Consider the following 21,334-nt stretch of genomic DNA (forward strand, 5'->3'; position numbering starts at 1 on the left):
AAACATTTCCATCCCAACCCATGCACCTCCTCGCAGGGATATGTAGGCCATATCGTGGTGCGAGATTATATGTTATACCGTACTATGCTGTATCTACATTTTCGACATGCATTTTCAGTATGTTAGTTGGGATAATCCTCACAATTATCAATATATCTATTAAGTTATCTTTATATTTGAAATACTTAATATTTTTGTCTACTTAATTTAGTTAATTGACATTTAAGAGACATGTCAAACCAAATAATACTTAATAACGAAGTAATTAACATTGGTTATGGATCGAGTACACAAGACTGTATACATCATGAAGAGTTTAAATAAATAAAAATATATATAAACACAAACAATTACGTAATTACGACAATTGCCTGCAATGACCCGCAACACCGAGTTTCGAACGCCCCCCCGGCCATATACCAACCTGAACCCGCCCCCCCCCAACCCGCGGCCCTTGGCTAGGAAAAACATCATTTGTAAGCGAAATTTTCTACCTTGAATTTGCTATATTCTGGCTGTATGGAGTTATTACGTACTAAACCATACATGTAAATATGAGGTACCCGAAGAGATTATAAGCTTTTCAATTTAAGTCCAGCTGTTAAACGTTAAGTCCAGCGCCAGGAATGATACAATCCAAAATAATATTAAAAAAATTAAGAGGTTTGTAATTGAAATATGACAAAAATTGATAATAGATTGAATGAATGGAACACAAATATTTATGTATTGCATTTTGTTGTGTATAACTCGCTAAATTATTACGGTGGCAGCCAAATATTATTTCTTTTTCTTCTTTATTCTTCATATTTTGTTCGCATGTTAGAGTGAGAGAGATATCCAATTATATACAGATTATGTGACATAAAGTTAGAGATCAACGAAAACTTAAAATTTAAAAATAGGTTGGGTTTATTTTCTTCCTAGGACAGTAAGTTTGAAAACAATAGATGAAAGATGTATAGGTTGATCAGTTGCAATTTGAATTTGAGAAGAAAACAAAAGCTTGGTAGGATTGTTAAAATTGTTTGATCGAACAAGGAAAGCTGATATAGCGACCGTTTTTGAAAGATCAAATAATATCATGTGTGTTTGCGTTCTTTGATAATCAAGATATAAAAATTTATAATATTTATGAAAGGCAAACACAAAAAATGACCCGACGTGGTTAGAAAATCAAAGAAGTTGCCGAAGAGAGAGGTTGACCGATTATTTTGAAATTATTCCAAACGAACAAGAACGTTTCGCACCTCTGCAGTGGGTGCAGAGGTTTGTTTTCTTAAATCTTTCGGTCGGTTACTCTATACGGTTGACCATGTAACTAATATAATAAATATGTAACGAAAAAATCGGTTGTTAGTCATCAATTATTATCAATAAGCAGAGAGATTTAATGCAACTTCGATACACATTTATATATGGAAAATAAGAAACTTCAATATTTCTTTAAAACAAGCAATGGCAGGATTATAAATCGAATCGTTCATATAAGCTTAATTATTTATAAAACAAATGTATCTTGTAAAACAAATATAACTTTATAAAACAAATATCTCTTTTAATTGGTTAATTGTCGGTAGATTATAAAACAGAGACTTGGACAGTTTTCAAGTAAAACTTAGGCCTACTAGCCAAGGTTAGGTTTAACGTACTTAACACCATTGGCAGTTTTAAAAGTTATTATCTCAGTCGTCTCTTTTGTCAGAAAAGATGGGAAAGGAAGTTTCCTCATTTTCAATATTTGTGGATAACAAACACTAATAATGTCTCTTTGATCGTAGGCATATTCCTTTCCCCATTTTTCCTTTATTTTGTTTTGGGGTGGGGATGTGGGGGATGGCGAGTGTTTACTTATTTGACAAACTTCCTGTCATTTAAATATACCGAAAATGTTTCGGTTCGATAATGCCGTGGCTGTGTGTATGCTTCTTCTGTGCCGTAATTCATGGAATGACTTAAATCCACGCTCCAATCATTTAAACATATGTTGAAATGTGCCATACTAAATTTCAATTTCAGTGCAGTTTACTAGCTTTAACGGTCAATTTTCATTTTTTTTTAAATGACGAAAAAGAATTAAAAGTGTAATTTTTCTAATTTGCATTTTCTAGGTGAATAATAGGCCTACTCACATGAAGACAGTCTGGGTGACGAAAATGTTATTAATTCAGTAAATTTCTTCAATGACTCGTTCAATAACCTTGGTAACAAAATTAGACCGAGGGGCTCGTTAGTATTAGAAATTACTATCATATTTTCAGTATTATTCGTTACTTTTGGTCAAATTGCTGACTAAACTATAATATCTACGTCAGGAGAGCTTATGTTTAATTTTCCAATTGTAATATTTTGTTTCATATATGTTGAATAATTATCGAAAATTAATTGAATTCATTTTGCTTAGATAAATGAGTCATCCAGCTGAAAACTATATTGATAAAAGGCTCAATTCAGAAAACAAGGAAAATTATTCAACCGAATCGAATATTTTGGTTTTAATTCATAATTTGGATTGCATAATTATGGCGGAGCATTTAAGAACAATACAAAACTAAACTAATATTGATTATTACTAGGGTTATTTATTGTAATAAATAGACAAATTATAAAAACACCCTATTACATCTTTTTCCCTTTTCAATAATTTATTTTTTATTAACAGGTGGCTCCATTCAGTGAAAACGCTTTATATGCTGTTCTTTTTGCACACACTGTCATGCAAAATCAAATCACTGGTGTTTATTTCTCACAATTTTCGACTTTTCCCTTTGAATTTAAACTTTAGTATTCAGGATGCGTAACTATATATTAGCCTTGATAAATGAATACTCACGCGTTGTAACCAGATGCTAGTCTGGAGAATTTGACACGATCAACATAGAAACCTAAGGCGTTGAAAAACCATACTGAAATATCATATCAAGGAGTTTTCCACGAAAATAACTTACCCGCTTGGGATGTGAGATCCCTTCCCGTAAGTGAGATATTGCTTAAATTGTAACCCTGAAAATATCTTGATTTTAATATTTAAAATTTAAAATCACAAAATAGACTTATAAACAATATGTTTGGCTAAGAAATGAGAAAAAACGAAACCTATAGATATGTAGACATATATGATATGAAATGCGATTTTCAGCTTTGAGTTTGAAAATTTATTTTCCTTTTCCTCAGAATCTAAAATGTCAATTTGTGGAATGTTTAAAGCTGTTTTGAAATGTGTATAGTACAACTTCTGTTTTGAATAGTTTAGTCGATACACACAATTGGATAATATGTAGTAGACCTTGTCCGCTAACACATGGACGCTCCGGGTAAAGACAGCTCTGTGGTAGCATTGTACATAACTATGTAGGCCGAATATAAATATGTCACCAGTTTGGTCAATATTGGATGCGGCAAGAAATAATATCTTCATCACGAAACAGCCACAAACAAGTCAGGGAAGGTTGAAAAGAGCTTGAATTAAAGGGGACACCACTTCCCTAGACCCCGCCCCCATATAAGTGTTACAGTTCCCCCAAAACTATGTATATATATTCCTTTTCCTCTGGATGTCTCTTCCCCCACCCCCTCCCCACCCCACCCCTGGAAATACCAGAGGGAAAGACAAATAGATGCTAGAACCACATTTATCAGAAGGTTCTCCTTGGAACATAGCTTCCGTTCCTGCTTGACGAAAAGACAAAAATTGCAAAACAAGAAGTGGCTGATAAGGTTCTGGAGGGGGGGGGGCGCTCATTGGTAGCAGTATGGGTCGGAGAATAAACCCTTAGTAGGAGCTGTTAATTTACAGACACGAAGAGAAAAATTATCCGTCCTTCGATACTGGGAGCGGGTTATCTATTTGGGTTTGCCCTGCTAGAAGAACATAGAAATTGTTTTTGTTTTGACAATGTCCCGCCACATACCCTCATGAGCAGGTCGAAAGATGATGCGATGTAATGGTTCCCTTGGGAGTAGTATTAAATTATTACATCGTTGTTCGAGTACTTAACATCCGCCGTCTATATAGTCCGTCGATGATAATGACTTATATATACCACCGAAGTTGGTGGCCTAGCTTACGCGCGGTGAGGTTACTTTGATGTGTAGGTTATTTAGCCTAACGACTTAATGAATATAACCTTGTTGGCAGTGTACGTGTTAACATGACTCCTGCTGGTATTCTGAAACGAAATAACGAAACGTTTCTTTAACACCTCGGTACAGGTGTGTCTCTGAGAACAACTACCCGAGGCTCTTGGTGTATTTTTTCTGTAATTGTATCGAAATAGGAAGTGTTTCATCGGGAATGGTAGCATGCATAAAATCAAGCCGTAAGGTATCTAAGTATAAATAACATGAAGACCGTCTGTATTGCAAACTCCGTGGTAGGATTAAAATGTAATATCAATGAAATTTGAATGATTTCACCGGGAAGAGAAGAAGGCTTTGGGGGGGGGCGAGGGAGAGTGGCGGCGGTGACTTGAACATCACTCAACGATTATCTAACTACTGACCACCCCTCTCCCTTCATCCGGTCTGCTCAATCCCAAAGGTTGTAAATATATTTGTAAATATGTTATTTTTATTCTCACCATATATAAATACAAACGAGTAAAGGACACAACTTATCCTTTATACATATCAATAGAGAAAGAGACAAGTAAACAGAAGAAACAGTCAAACAAAAAAGTATATATATATATATATATATATATATATATATATATATATATATATATATATATATATATATATATATATATATATATCTATATCTATATATATATATATATATATATATATATATATATGTATATATGTATATATATATATATATATATATATATATGTGTGATATTATATATATCAGTAGGTATGTTATAGGTATATAACAATAGCCAACATATGTCATCATTTGGGAAGTTTTCATGGCTCTTTGGCAATTTGTTCCCAGTTTATCATATATACACCAATAACTATGAAATTCTTGTTTTCACACATACGAGTGTATTTTCACAAATACTTCTTCAGCATGCATTTTCTAAAAATCAAGGAAAACAGCAAACAATTCCAAACTCATATCTGTGTAACCAGAGAGCTGTCACATCGCAACAACCGTAGGAATTGACCCTTACCGGGGCTCATGGGACAGAATCTCAGAAAAAGTTTGAATCCAAAATAAGATTTTTAAAAAAAAAGTTAAATATTGGACACGAACCTGTTGCCCAGTTTCTTTGACTGACAGTTCCCCCACCGTCCCGAGAGGACGTCGTAATGTAACGTCGTGTAACGTATAACGTCGTCCATATACACATGGGATATGTGAATTTATCACAGGTGGTCTCCGTGTGCGATTCGGAATGGAAGAAGAAGAAGAAGAAAAATCGGCTTTTTGAGGACAGTTTGTTGCCTGTTGGGCCAACACTTTTAATCATACTCTCAAAAATTCATTTTAAGTGTTTAAAGTAAAGGTCATCTATGCAACCCCCAAATATGCTAGGAAATCACAGAATGGTCACTCATGTTCGAACATTAACACGCATTTTGCGTAGTTTCCCTCACGCATGAGATCAATAATTTAGCATTTATCGTTGACCTGGGAATAATTTGTAATGTCATCAACTCCAGTAATGTACTTTGATCGTTAAGCAATTTTTAGCATAAAATAACAATTTGTTTTGCAATTTTAGCAAATTTTAGCAAAGCAACATGATTTTGCAGTTCATTCTCCTAACTACAGTCGTCAAGTTTGATTACAACTAAAGAAAAAGGTATTAATGTGTTAAAAATGTAGAAAAATAAATATCTGGCGAAGAAATTTGTTTCTGAACCGGAATTGAAATCATTAATATTATCCAATGGGTACTTTAAATGTTTCATTTTGTAAGCAACACAATTTAGGAAAGTGCGTGAGTTTATTCAATAACATAGGCTTATCTTGACTTTCGTTTTAATTATATGGTATATATAAGTATCCTATTATATAATAAGATCTAACGCCATGAAGGATTTATCGGATCATGTTTCATACGAATCAGACATAAGACTAGTGTCAAATAGTTAGACAATCCTTCTATTGTTATTTAACAACGTCGTATTGGCACACAAAAAAAAATATCAATTATGCTGTCGGAGAATAGACATTCAAACTTCATGTAACTCACGTTAAAGAAAATAAAATTCGTTGTAGAGTAAAACTTTCTTTCTTTACTTCTAAATGTAAACGTGATTCATTCTAACCCAAAATTGATCATGATCAGGAAATAAAGATGTTAGTAATATCCCGATTTAGTTCAACATAGGCTTTTATTTCTATTTTGTTTATAGAAATTGACCCTTGTTTTTAAAAAAATAATTTAAAACATAAAGTAGAAGGATCCCCTGCAGTAATCATCATACCATCTTGGTATATAGAGACGAACGAATCGTTCTTCGCAAAGGCGAGTAAAAGGAACTCCAACAAGTTCATTGAAGCCTAGTGATACGTTGCACTATGGCAAATATAGATTCCTTAATTACATTCTGTTACGCAGAGTACAAATTTGCCCAATTCGTTACCATCTTCATTTGCTTTGAAATGTAATGCCAGGAAATGAGTATGTGTAAAAGCAACCCTTTGTTTTTGAAACAGGGAGCTCCTAACGAGCTCCCTGGTTACAATTTGAAAGATCTGTCGGCCGAACACCTAAGGGCTTTCTTTTACAGGTAGAATTTTTAACTGTAATGTTATCGAGTATAATAACATGAGATGAATGAAACTTGCATATACAATACATTAGCCTATAGTAATGATCTGGTTGTGATTCCTATGTGTACCTACATGCTTGAGAAAAACAAAACACACTTCTTAACTGATTTGCTGAGTATGGAAGGCTTGAGTTTTGACCTGAAATTATCTCACGTGACTATTGTGAGCAATGAACAAAAGTTTTTTTTTTTTGTATCTGGTGCATCCATATGCGTATAGTATGAGGTTATTTGGCATACTTTTTAAATCTCGGGATGCTTACAAACATGTTCATATTTGACCTCTGTTGATCATGAATGAGTGCCAACACACCACCGGCGTTTTTGGCTAGGTATGGCATATATTTACAAACAAAAGCTTGATATTTCTCAACTTTGAACGATTTTGAGTAATGCTTTTACATGGACTTCTGCTGACGTCAAAAAACTATCACTTACCAAAGCAAAAGTGGAGTCTTGGAACTGAGTATTTTACCTTCCCGTTATACTGCCCCCTCCTTGTAGTTTGTCTTTATTCTATATCTTCTTCTCTCACACAACTATGTATAATTCTTGAATTACATTATTCAACCGTATGCTCACCCAAAATACATTCGAGCCCACTGTGATATCCCTCCCGAACACAAGCGACAATTTAGTCTTAAATATAACAATTGTTCACCTTTCCATAAAACAATCCCTGTGTTGCATGCTCGCAGGACCCCCCCCCCCCCCCCCCCCCCAATGACTGAATAAGGGGTAAAGCCTTTACCTAGTATTGTCACGGAAGAAGTAACTCCGTCTTATTATTATTTTTATCATCATTTATTATTATTTTTTATTATTATTATTCTTGTAGTTCATACATTACATTTTATGTTCAAGCATTCCTACACCTAAAAAGCCACAGACACAAAACATAAAGCAATGTCAGAATATGCCCAGTGTAGCAGTTCATGTGAAACGTTCCGTGTTTAAAGTAACTTAAATTAATTCATATCAGTGTTCTATCGTGTCATACTTTTCACGCACAAAAAAAAAAAAAAAAAATTACCTTAAACCATACAGTTTACTATATCACAAGATTGACTATAGTGTGTTACTTGTTATGAATGACTGCTTTCATAATGTTTGGAACTAGTGCGTGTCATATCGTTTGGTTTATGGCACTAGCAAGATACAGCTGATGTAAGCAAGTATATTATACAATAATTCAACTATACACAGGTTGATTTTGACAGGCCGTAAATGAATGCACTATATGTTAATTTTTTTTCTCACTCTCTTTTTTTTTTAAGGAAATTTAATCTTTTGTATAAAAAAAATATAAAAAATAAGACCAAGAAACTGTGATTTAGATTTACAGGAGCAAAGCAAGTCTTTCTCAAATTAAGTAATCAACTTTATACATTAGTACATAAAACATGTTTACACGATGTATGATTTTGTGTTTCTATGTACAGTATTCAATAAAAATTTCGAGTCCATAACATATATAAACTTTTAAAGTTAAAGAGAAGTTGATGAAAGAGACAGCGAGAGGGAGAGAAAAGATACAAAACCTTCTTGTAAACGTTAAAGAAGTGAATGTGGTATAAAATGGTGATCTTGCATAAGACTACACATATACATATCAGGCGCGTATCCAGGATTTTCTAACCCGGGGGGCGCGAATTACCATCTAAGCGGAGCGCCACCATCGGTTGGCGCGCAGCGTACAAGAAAATTTCTGGTTTTGATACCCCCCAGATCACCGGAAATGGCACTTCTCGGGCTTGAAAATGACCAACCAGATGTACACTTTTGCCTGAGAACCAAGTATATCCCAAAAGTTTTTTTCCATCCATAACCTTTTTGAAGATTTTCACCAGTCACACATCATGTTCGACCTCATTGCATGTCCTATGGATCATTGCTTTTGTAGGTGATTCTACGTCACCGCTCACAATATCCGAAAGCCCCACTTTTCAAGGTTTTTAGCCGATTATTTGTTGAGAATTTGAAAATTCACATTTCTCGTGAATAAAAATCACTTCAAAACATACCCATGATGTTGCACAAAATTCAATCTATGGACAACCAATAAAGAAAAACCTCCTTGAACCCCTAATAGACAGGTCAAAATTGCACGAGTAGAAGAAAGTATGATGAAGAATGTTGGTGAGGAAAGTTTGGAAAATTTAGACACAGTTAATTTCTTGGTGTACAAATATTGCAACCTCTTATAATTGCTATTATAAAACTTGGTTGAAGGAAATGAAAAATAGCAGATATTTCCGATATCAGGTATATCGAAACCGAACACTACACACATAGGCGTAGGTCCCGTAGGAGGCAGGGCTGATATTGGCATCGATATGTTGAACGCGCGAGAAGCGCGCGAAAAATTTCGGCTTTTTTCGGGCAAGTCGTTACAGCCCCAAATCCAATTTGGCTCCTACGCCTTTGACTACACACATAAACAGTTTTTTGAGGCTGTTCATCGTGGGACATGCATTTCAATGCTCACTGATATGATCTTATATCTGCTCTTTGCTTTACAAATTCGAACAGGCGTGTAGCGAGTAATTGCCAAGGGAGGGGCGAAGCCTGTAGGCAAACTATCTAAGCGAAGCGCCACCATGAGTTGGCGTCGAGGCGTACAAGAACATTTTGGCCGAAAATGCCTCCCAGATCGCTGGACATGACACTTTCCATGCCTTGTAAGTTGCATCTAAGCATTGTCTATTTTGAAATTACTAGCGATGTCATAAAGAAAACTTGCTCAGGGGGGCGGTCGTCCCCTTCCCGAAATGCGTCATGTTCCCCGACGACGCGGTCGAGTTCAAGACCAGTCACAGTTGGTTCCATATAGCACAATTGTACTACAATTTAGACAATTGTTTAAGGCGTCCATACCCACACACGCGTTATGATAGACCATATATAGTATTTATATAGATACATTAGTGAGAGAGGAAAAATGGAAACGTCAAAAATGGAGTTGTCGGTGTAAGGGGTAGGGTGAGGCGCACACCCCCTCCGTAATCCTTGATCTGTCACTGGCTACCCTGTGTATATAACAAGGATCAGTGCTTTAACTATGACTGTTCCTCTTTCTCTTCCCGAGGTCTTGGCTCTCTTTTACTCCCTCCTTTTCTCCTTTTTCTCTCTTTTTTCTTTTTCTTTTCCCTTCCTTTCTCTCCTCCTTTTCTTTTTTTCCCCTCTTTTTTCCCTTTTTTCTTCTCTTTTCTTTTCTCTCCTCTTTTCCTTACCCGGGGGGCGCGCGCCCCCAACGCCCCCCCCCTGGATACGCACCTGCATATCGTATGACTATAACTTAGGCTAAGTATATCGTGGAACTACTACTATGGGTTTTTAGTGCATATGTTAATGTATGTATGACGGTGTCAGCCTTTTTTGCGCCAATGGTATTTCAGTAATGGCGTATAGTCATGTGTTGGATATAATATATACCTTGAGAAGTTGAATTTTGTTTTTATTTATGATGTATACTAGAACAGAGCTACAATAGAAGTAATAAAGTTGATGTATTCTTTGCGACCTGTTGTTTAACTTAATTTGAAAGGTTTTTACATCAAACTCGAGCGCGGAACATGCTTTCGGTTGTCTTGAAAATATACACCTGGGATAATTTATGGAGTTATTACGACATACGGCATACGACAACAAGGCTAGGGAAATTGTAATTGGGACGGGGTGATAGGAAACGGCCTGTTTTCCAGCCTACCAGACTATAAATAGGTTCAACACCTATATAGCGCAAATTACCTGAAGTAGGTCTATCGCTTCCGTTGACAGAAGTATAGTCAATAGACCTTAAAAGTTTAGTCACCGCGGTTTGTCTACCTGATCTTTTAATGTTTTCAATTGAATTATTCAATCAAAACAGATTGAAATTTGTGTTTCCGATGTGTTTCTATATTGTATAATGATGTAGGCCTATCGCTTACGTAGAATTTTGCAATGCATTCCACACCCAGATATAGAATTCTTAAAAATAGTCACTGATCATATATGAACTTTCTCATTTGTTTTCTAATGAAATTTTTCAATCTAATTAAATTGGAATTTACGTTAGCCAACAATATTTCATACTGATTTATGCCTTTTGCTTAAGTTGAAGATGGCGGTATGTTCCACACACAGATATAATATGAATATTGATAGAATATAGTCATAGAATATAATTTGGACTTTGAAACTCATTATTATTTCAATCGAATGTTCGTTCAGTCCAAAAAGGTGGTGTTTGTAAACACCGTGCTAGGATTGAATTTGGAAAAATAATTCGGCACTAGTTATTTGTTAAATAAAAACCGTCTGGATTACTGAAGTTGAACCGGCAGAAGTGTTGACCCTATAATAGATAAATGAAAGTAGAGCAAATATGACAGTAATAGGAGGTTAGCATACGGGATGGATCGCGCGAGGGAGGGGGGGGGGGAGAGGTGGAATTGAAGACATAATGCACTCACCTCACTTTAGGGACATTTTTTAAAACAGATTTACATAAACTCTAGTCGTTTGCCAAAAGTGTTTATATTTCAAAACTACGTAACCGTTAACTATTTGGGTTTTATTCACTTTACACATCATTCTTAAGGTAAATTGCGACCCCATCCCATCACCCCCTTCCCTTACCGTACCGTTTACTGGTATCACCTTAAAGACCGATTGATGTAACTGAGAGGAGGGGGGGGGGTATATGTTTAAAGGTTACCTACATTCGTATTTGTCATATGTTAGACCACAACTGTTAAAAACCACTGGCTCGAAACAGGTATACCATAACTTTCGATAAAAGTCTCACCTTGTTTCCATCACCCCCTTTTTATTTGTTGTCCTAAAATAAAAAATATACCTCCTCCACAGGGGGTAGAATAAGGTCATTATACTTTTTAGCCTTTCATTCATCTTACACCACAAACCATTGAAATGATTCCAATCTTCATCTCATATTGCTTTTTCATGTTCATAATCTATATGCTGAACTGTTCATTTCAAGAAGGTGTAAAGTAACCATCATGGCAAAAGTCTCATAAAAAAAATCCGATTTAACCCATGTGTCATTCACGTTTCTTCAACTTTAACTTTCTTATCATTTTCTTCACATTGTGGTAAGACTATGTAATGTAACATCAGCTCTTTTATTGAATCATAATTCCTTATGAAGATATTTTTCTCGCTTAGCTGACCGAGGACTTCTATTCACATGTCAATCTTTTTAAAGGGAAATTTTGGTGGCTGAAAATTTAAAAACAAAATTATTATTGAAGAGCAAATATTCCAAACTGTTTAGTTGACTACCCCATCTCAATGTCTTATCGGTAAACTCGAAATATTGTTGATTAAATGTAATTAAATTTAGGTAAAATCTTCCTGAACTCAGGAAGAGCATCACGTGTTTGTGGTCTTTGATTTAATCAGGGTGAGCTTTCTTCAAAAGCTTTACTTATATTTTATATTCTTCTTGTGGATTTATCCTTGAAACCAGATACATTTCGAATGTTAGTTCATTCGTCCATGTTCTCTGTAGTTAGAATTCATTCAATTCAAGGTAGAAATATCATTTTCCTCTGAGATTAAATGATTGAAATTATTATTTTAAGAAAACACAAGACAGTTCACTCTACTGCTATGGGGATGGATTTACAGAAAATCACTAATTTTTCAAAGTTTCGATATCTTCACGGTTGGAAAAATGCTGTGAGGATATGGGTTTGATCTATATGCAGCAAATTTTCAACAATTTTTCTACTTCAGCCATCATAAGATCCTCTTCTTCATGTCGAAGTTCATTACTATTTCAAATAACTATGCTGGGTTCGAAAAAGAAAAACTTCAGACAGAACATTTCAACATGCATATGAAACAGGACAACTTTTTTTTATTCTGAAGAGTTAAATATAAACATCGGTATATGGTTTCACTTAAACCACTTAAAAAACAAAAGCAGGAATTACTTATGATCAATGTTCCTTAAATAATTTAAATAATTTCTTAAGTCTTCGTACATTGTAATATAAACCTTACTTGACGTAATATTATGTTATTTCAGCAGAACGTTAACCCCCAAAATGAAATTCGTTTGCAAGTTTGACGCGGTTCAGCGACCTTCTTATTTAATAAACACAAAATATGAAAACTTAGAAAGTTGTTAATCTGGGGTGTTTCTGTTTTAAAAATCATAACTAAGAAAGACACTTTGTTTGGTAAAGATTAACAAATATAAGAAATAGCCTAAAATTATTACCAAAAGAGATACTTTCGACTTTGCCATCCAGAACAAAATTATAAATTGTTCATATTTGTCATTCCAATAAAATAATATCTCGATTTCTAGTCATACTCCCCCACAAAAAAAGTTCAAAAAGAAATATTGTTTTATTTAATATGATATGGAAAATATTAAATTCCCAAAATTCTATGAAAATTTCTGCGAAACTAGCAGTAATGAGCTTTACTTTCTGTTACAGCTACGAAAATCTTTCAAAAACTGAAATATTTAATTCCACTTATACGGTCTAAGAAAATGATATATATAGGTAGTTGAGTTACAGACTAAACACTAATGATCAGTGATACTAAATACCATAATAGGCCAATATGGATACTTACAAACTAATATAAAATTTAATAAAAAACATCAAAGATGTGCCAGTAATTATGCTCACAGTGGAATATGCTTTATGCAAATGATTAGGACAATGCTTACAACAATACTTACTACAATACTTACGACAATACTTAATACAATACTCACTACAGTCTTACTACAGTCTTACTTACAAGAATGATTGTTACGGTTCGTTTTCTTTTTCTGTTAAAAGGACGACTTTATGCAGAATTTCAGTCTCGATACGTCATCATGCATGTCACAAAAAAAGGTCAGTGTTAATAATGTTTCACTGGTTATTCCAGTTTTTAAGGTAAATACCTTAAAAATATGCTTATTTTCTGGAATGCTCCTTATATGATAAATTGATAATGATGACGTCATCTCCACAGTGCGGGTCAAATATTAATATGAATCTATTGTTTTATAACCTCTCGACTATTTTTTTTTTTTCAAACTTCATATCGACAATATAGAGCACCCTGCAGGTATGACATTCAATACCATTAAGTACGGTAGCCTTATACTTGACAAATTAGTAAGGTATTTGTAAAGTTGTCAGTCGAGTTCTTTAAAACTCGAACGTTTTACAATTGAGTTTTGTGTTGTATCTGGGGAAGTGACATATAGAATGTGTATAAAACTAAATAGTCAAATCATATCAAAATTGACGAACCACAGTTGCTTAAAAGTTTCATATCTCAACAAGAACAAAATTTAAAAACTTTCAAAATATAAAATTATAGAAATACAATCTGGATTGATAGCAGTGTTTTGTAATAATCTATAAACTATCAAAATTATTTTTTAACCATAAAGCCATCTTTCAAAAACACCTTTAAATACAATAATTAATGGTCCATGAAATCAAACTATAAAAACAACGCAACTTTTGAAATGAATTTAATATAGTTAGCGTAAGTATAGTGTTGGGCTTATAAGTGTCACGTGATTCTGCATTTTGCGATAAAGATGTTTTTATTCATGAGAGATACGCCATGTGACTGACATGTTATACCGGACAACTACAGTGGATCTATCCGTCCGTTCTCTCTACAAGTTCCTTGAAGTGGCGCGTAACATCTCAAAGAGTCATAAATCATGATTATACACGCGGTAAATGTACTTTGAACAGTAACAGAAAAATTGTATATAGATCGTAAAACTATCCATAAAACTATTTGCAAACTTAACCGTAAAAGTCGTCGGATAAGGCTCTATACACAGGCCGAACAAAAGACGCCCTTCCAAGGGCTATAGCATTACTTTTGACCTTTGGACATAGGAATATGGGAACACGGAACTAAGTAACCATTCTAGCTATTCTAGCAGATTCCATGTTCACTGATCTCACTAGGTTATACATCTTGGTATATCAAAGATATTGTGTCGGAAGCCTGGTCGCGATCATATCAAAAAAGGAAAGTGTCGCTTACTTGGTATGATTAACTCAATATGACCGCCCCTTCCTCTCCCTCCTTCACCATACCCCTTATAGCAGGGATGATGACAAGTTAGCAACCAGTTGGGACAATTTCCTAATGCTAGTACCTCTCTAAACTGTACTCCAATATCATGCTTTCAAAGCACTGGTATTGACAGTACAAACAGTTCCTAACCTTGATCTGATAGAAACATGATATTCATACTGCTCGTACTGACAATACGAATGCTCTGAAGCGGGACATAACACTACAGTATAGAAAAATTGTCCCAACTGGGTGCAAGTTAGAATCGCGGTGTTGAATATTCAAAAATCATGCAGGAGAAATCACTTTTGCTTATTACTATTGGGAATCCACAAAGAATTACAAAAATTTAAAACTGTTGAACCGTTTGTATAGCAACATTTGCATTTATGGCAAATAGACTTTTACAAAAGCTCCAAGCGCACGGTATACAAATTTATTACATATGTAGTCGGTACACCCTACTGTCGAACATTCTTCAACATGTTTTTAAAAGTTGCCAAAATATGACATCATTTTTCATCTAAGCACCATCTATTTACCAAGGTTTCTCAAATTGGAAGGGCCACCCCAACCCTTAGATCAATTCTCGGGGGACGTTGTATCTAAGCCGTCCCCCTCCCTCCAGTACAAATATTGGTGCTTGCGCCTCTGTCCTTGATGAACGAATATAGCTATTATATGATTGAAAATTTTTTACTCAAAACAAGAAAGGTTTTGGTTTAGAATTATACTATGTTTTTGTATATATGTTATTAAGATATACCCGCGTATTAAGAGAAATGTTATGTTTTCTTCTCCTTCTTTGTTTCATATTTCTTCGGGTGGGGGGGGGGGTGGAGATCGACGACAATTGTTAATTAAAAATTTATGAAAGTTGCATATGATGCGACTGAATTCTAACCGGTATTTCTAAATTTGATCAAGGTCCATTTAATTTTGAGAATTATTCGATATATATTCGTCATATTTCCGAATGGTAATCAACTATACGTACGAAAAGGTTGGGTTTTTTTTTACAGCTTGAAACAATCTGGAAGTTTATGTTAAGAGCATTATGGTCATTCAAAAATGCCATTGATAAGTTTGTAACTTTTACCAAGATTCATCAAAACAGACGACGCTAACCCGAGTCGATTTTACGGCCTCTTTTTACGATCAGATGAGTAGCTTGGGTTTCATGTCCAAAAGAAAAAAAAAGATCCCGTCTTTTCCCATTAGCTTTGAAAAAGGTTATAAGCATGCCTGCATTGTACCAGACAAAGTGTGAAACCAATGTATTCACCACAACAAATAAACTACTTGTATGAAATAATTTGCAAGTCACGTCAAAACTAAAACGAGTAGAAGAATAAGAAAAAACAGTGAGAGAGAAAGATCAACCTTGGTCACTATTTGACCAGGTCGAATGTCGAGTCACATTGATTTGCTAACTTCAAGATAAACGTTGACATATCTGCAAGTTATTTAAACCGATAATAAACAAAAAATTACTTATTTCAGACAAGGACATTACTCCCTGTTTTTTTTTCTCTTTCTTAGTCCAGTGAATAAAACGTCAGTTTTCAAATACGATATATATTCCAATGATCAGTTTCGAAAGGTTTCGGTGAAAAGAGATAGACTTGCTTTCTTGGGGTCTAAGTCATATCATATTCATATCAAATGTTACGCCTTCTATGGCCCCAAAATGAATATTATATATATTCTTATATAGGCAATAATTCAAAGGGAACCAACTGTTTAAGAAATACTTTGAATCAAGTGAACTTGAGAAATTTTTTTAAGAGGCTAAAATTTGGGATCAACGTAAATTAAACGTAAACTAAACAAGTAAAGTACTATAAGTTGAAGTAAACATTCATCTGATCAACGAACGATGGATGTATAACGTCACATCGAAGAAAACTTATTTCATCAAAGCCAAGCACAACACATATTCTCAACATGTAGATTTAATGATTTGTTCAAATGTTAATGGTCCCCCCCCCCCTCCCACCTTTATACGAAATTGATCTTGAACAACATTATTGTCACTCTGAGAGCAAACTTATAAACCAGCCCGCCTTCTTCGTTCCATGTCCTTATCACCAGTTACTTCCGTTCATGCCCCCAGCCTCACCCCCCCCCCCCCGCCCTCTCACGTCATCCATATTCTTAACGCCATCAAAGCCCTATAAATAATAACTTCTTGTTCTTACATCATCATCATCTCTCTTATATCGAAAGTCTCGGTGCATTTTGGGATATAATAGTTACTCTCTCTATCAGTTGAAAAGATTAACATTTAATCTATATGTTATCGGAATAGGTCTTACTAAAGTGAGAAAAAAGTATTTATAAAACGTGACTTCGACCATGTTTCTCACGATAAGAAATATTTAATAAAATATTGTCACATAATCAGGTGGTTATTATGACTTTACATCGTTTTGTATTTCTTTCCAGAGACCGATATTCCATTCTTCATGTTGACGGCACTCAAATCTCCTGGCAAAATTGTATTCTAAGTCATAAATGAAGTAGAAAAGAAAACGAAAGAAATCAAATTGCCTGATAAGGTATCGTAAGTGCTGCCACACTCATAACATGCAGGTATAAGCATTAGCAATATCCCTTTGTAACGTGTGGCATCAAACCCTTCGCTCTCTCCCATCACCCCCTCCCCTCCCCTCCCCTCCCCTCTTCTACCCCCATACTGAATCTCAATCGTTTAGACTAACCTTCAGTGACTGGGAATGTATCCACTATTAAAGTCACCGCATATCAGCTTTATTTTATTGAAATGTGGCTGGAGGGTTTATAAAGGCAAGGAGCTGCTATTCGAAAGTGTTTCCTTAAAGTCTATATCCATAGCTAAGTCAAAATGTGAAGCAATCGTACTATCGCGTTACTTACCTCCTCCCCCTTCCTCACCCCATCTCCATCCTACCCCCCCCCCCTTTATCCCACCCTACCCCCTTTTGCCCTTACTCCATTCAATTTTCTGAGCTTTTCGACTTCTTATTACAAGTTGACTCGTAAAATAGGCTAACGAAAATATTTCATCTATTTGATAAAGGCAGCAGGTTGATTTTCATCTATTTTATAAAGGCTGCAGGTTGATTTTCTGTTTTGTCGCCAGCCGCCGGAGGATAGACCTTTCTCAATCCCCCCCAAGTCATCTCGTAATTGAAGGGTGATGACGTCACGACTCGGATGAAGTAGGCCTTGGTATCAAACAATGAATCAAGTTTCTTCCTCTGACGAAAGAACAACGAGCAATGAATGATAAGATATCTTAAGGAACCGAACAGCTCTTCGTTCAAAAGGCATCTTTGATTTAAAAGGTTTGTGGTAACTGCTCGATCCCGCTGTGTTTACTTTCATCATTTAAATGTAATTTAAGAGAACACTAACGTCATATATTTTCTTCTCTTTTTGTTGTTTTTCGTTCTTCCCCTTCTCCTTCTCCCTGATGTTCCTGCTCTTACTCTGTTACTTTGATATAGAGTGAAATTTCAATCTATTTGATTAAAGTTTAAACTAAACCACTTTCGAATTAGTGACAAGTCTGACAAGAACGTAAAATGTACATCTAGAAATATTACATTTACAAACAGCCGATTTTGCTATTTCTTATTATATTTTAATTTTATTTCTGTGGGGATGGAGGGTATATTATTTTACTTCATTATTTTATAGGTTAAAAGTTCAATCTAACCGAATACAAGTTCAATATAATTTTAATGAGTGTTCAATGAAATCAAATGATAAAATATTGATATATTTTAGTTATAAGCCGCTTTGAGGGTCTCATCTACAATTTTCCTAAACTACAGGTCTACTCAATGTGACTCAGACACAGTAAACAATTTTAGACAGTCATTTTAATATATGTTCATTTGTTTTGGGCTCAAGTTTAAACCTAACCGAATCAAGTTGAACCATTTTTTTTTTAACGAAATAGTGGTCAATGCAATTGAATTAAAAATATTGGTGTATTTTTCTTCAAGCAGCTGTTTGCATTATAAGTGTACGATTTTTCGAAGAGAGAAATGGATTAAACTACTATCACCATCCTAGAATGTTTTCACCAAACGTAAGATTTATCTGCAAGTAAATTAATAAATTCGATTTCTTTCGAAATTTGTCGCCCAGACATTTTTCATACTAGAATTGTCATAATAGAATCTGTTTCGAAAGTACGTGATGGAAAAATGGTCAAGAAGAGAGAAAAGGGAATCCATAATTTTCTGTACACCCTCTCCCCAACCCCCCACCCCACTCTTCTTTTTACAGACCTTTCTGAAATATATATATCCACATACACTACTGCTCGTTTGGGCATGTTTTGTCGACACAACTTTAAATTAAACCTAAAAGGTGTAAATTTACGGTCTTATAAGTTGTGAGATTTGTGGAGGCGTATTGATAAAAGTAAAATAAGAAAAAGATAGCAGGAAAGAAAGAAAAAAAAACGGACATAAGTTTCGACAAAAAGTCACACGACCATCTCAGGTTCAGAGATTGTCAGTTTTTAGATAAACAATGGTCCCTTTATTTCAAAGAACGCCGACTAAAAAAAAAGTGTTAATTTATTTCCTGACAGAAAACATATCTGTATTAAAGATATTCTTGCACCTTGTAACATAATTTAAAAGCTCACACGTCAGCGGGATATTAACCAATCATAATTCAATAGAATTTATGACGTTAGGACAGTATACTACATCGATGGTCGTCTCAAAATGGATTGGTTAAGCTGACATTTTATAAAAGAATCTACTACAGCCGATTGAAAGGGTAAATAATTTTGACTTCTTCTCTATTGATTAGAAAATATATAAATGTTTAACTTTCGAGGATATAAAAACTAAATAAGCAACAAAAAAAGTACAGTATGGGTTCAGAAAATATCGTCAAATTATATAAAAATGGTATCAATAAAAAAAAATAGAATAAAAATAGAAGATAATGATAGTTACGAGCTCATCTTCCAAATTGGAAAAGATCTGTTAGCTTGACGTAGAAAGTATTTTTTAAAACGTGCAAAATATCGAAACGTGTGACAAAAAACCAGTTTTCCATTTAATTTGCAATTTATTACTATCAGAAAATTGGAAAGAACATGAAGATTGTCTGCATGTTTTTTTAATATTCACGAAAACATATAATAAATGAATCGATAAATAACAAGAGAATTTATTTACTTTCAAAGTGATGAAAAAAAAATAATGTTGATAAAAATCATGACACCATCGTGTCAACAAAAATAAAGCTGGAGAAGTAAAGAATTAAAAACATCACTAATTGCTTATGCCACAAATGTGCTACCTATACTTGTGGATGGTTAATTTAAATAGCTAACAAGATTATGTTACATCGTTTGTGATGTTCACGAAAAGAAATATTAAATGAATCGATAATTAAATATCAGGAGAATTTATTTACCTTCAAAACGATGGAAAAATAGTGTTTCATAAAATCATGACACCATCGTGTCAACAACTAAAAAAGCTGGAGAAGAAAAGAATTAAAAGCATCGCTAATTATTTATGTCACAAATGTGCTACTTGTGAATAATTTATTTAAATAGCTAGCAAGATTATGTTACATCGTTGGTCATGTAACTGTTTGTCATTGTACTTCATACCAGAAAAATACTGCCTGTAAGTTGTTAATATTTGACATTTATAGTTTTTCTGCATGAGCTCGTACTTTAACGTTTTTCATTATTCCTATCCTTTTTTTTTTCTTTGTTTTTTGGTAATTTTTTTTGGACAGAATTCATTTGGGAAAATGTTTTTGTGTAAGTGTGAAAGTCTTTGATATAAATGATTCAATTAATATAAGTATTAAAAAGGTAGACATGCAGATAAAACTACACCTCTGCTGGCAACTTTTCACGAAAAGATTTCTTGATCAGCATATAGTATTCATCCTATACGAAATTAAAACGCACGTAGGCTAAGTTAAGTACAAAGAAAAATAGTAACGATTTTTTGGGAGCTTCTAAATTGAAGGACGCACAGTACAAGCAAACTTTGAGCGAATAAAAGGTATGGTATTTTTTGGAAAGGGGGGGGGGGGGAGGGGGTTGATGTTCATGCTGAAAGTTTACTTGCCCTCAACTGTAACAGCCTGAAGCTTTTGCGGTTTTATTTACTGTCCATATATACGTAATAATAGATTATACCAACAAAGCCTTTATTTTACATAAATATGACGCGTAAAATGTTGACAATTTATAAGAATTTGCGATCTTTATACCATTATGTTTTGGGAAGAAGAGGTTTTAAATGGGGTATTGTAACTTACATGACATATAGACTAACTTAGATTCTATGTGGCGCAGGTTAGATAGAAATAGACACATCCGAACCTTCGACTATCTAATGTATATTTTGTGAAAGTTTTGTTTCTTTGCTAAGATCGCAAATTTATTCTTCTTTTCGGGTGAAACGTCATTTTAGATAATATTATTAGTTTCTTGAATAATATTCAGTCACAAAACTCTTTTTTTTAATAAAAAAAAAACACTTTAATACGA

At 34.3% G+C, this 21,334-nt stretch overlaps 1 protein-coding gene and 1 long non-coding RNA gene across 3 annotated transcripts in view; one reads left to right on the forward strand and one right to left on the reverse strand.

The window, feature by feature from the left end:
• The window catches only part of LOC139966289 (uncharacterized), a 91,872-nt gene extending 86,562 nt beyond the window's left edge, over nucleotides 1-5,310 (reverse strand). The window contains exon 1 of the mRNA XM_071969144.1: nucleotides 5,207-5,310. Coding sequence (XP_071825245.1) covers nucleotides 5,207-5,295 — 89 coding nt within the window. The 5' untranslated portion in view covers nucleotides 5,296-5,310. The remainder of the gene's footprint in view (nucleotides 1-5,206) is intronic.
• The window catches only part of LOC139966292 (uncharacterized), a 76,638-nt gene that overhangs the window by 38,786 nt on the left and 16,518 nt on the right, over nucleotides 1-21,334 (forward strand). For both annotated transcript variants that reach the window (XR_011792533.1, XR_011792532.1), the window contains exons 2-3: nucleotides 17,251-17,397; nucleotides 17,927-18,131. This is a non-coding gene — a long non-coding RNA (uncharacterized lncRNA). The remainder of the gene's footprint in view (nucleotides 1-17,250; nucleotides 17,398-17,926; nucleotides 18,132-21,334) is intronic.

Source organism: Apostichopus japonicus, chromosome 4, assembly GCF_037975245.1.
Source record: "Apostichopus japonicus isolate 1M-3 chromosome 4, ASM3797524v1, whole genome shotgun sequence".
NCBI classification, from domain to species: domain Eukaryota; kingdom Metazoa; phylum Echinodermata; class Holothuroidea; order Aspidochirotida; family Stichopodidae; genus Apostichopus; species Apostichopus japonicus.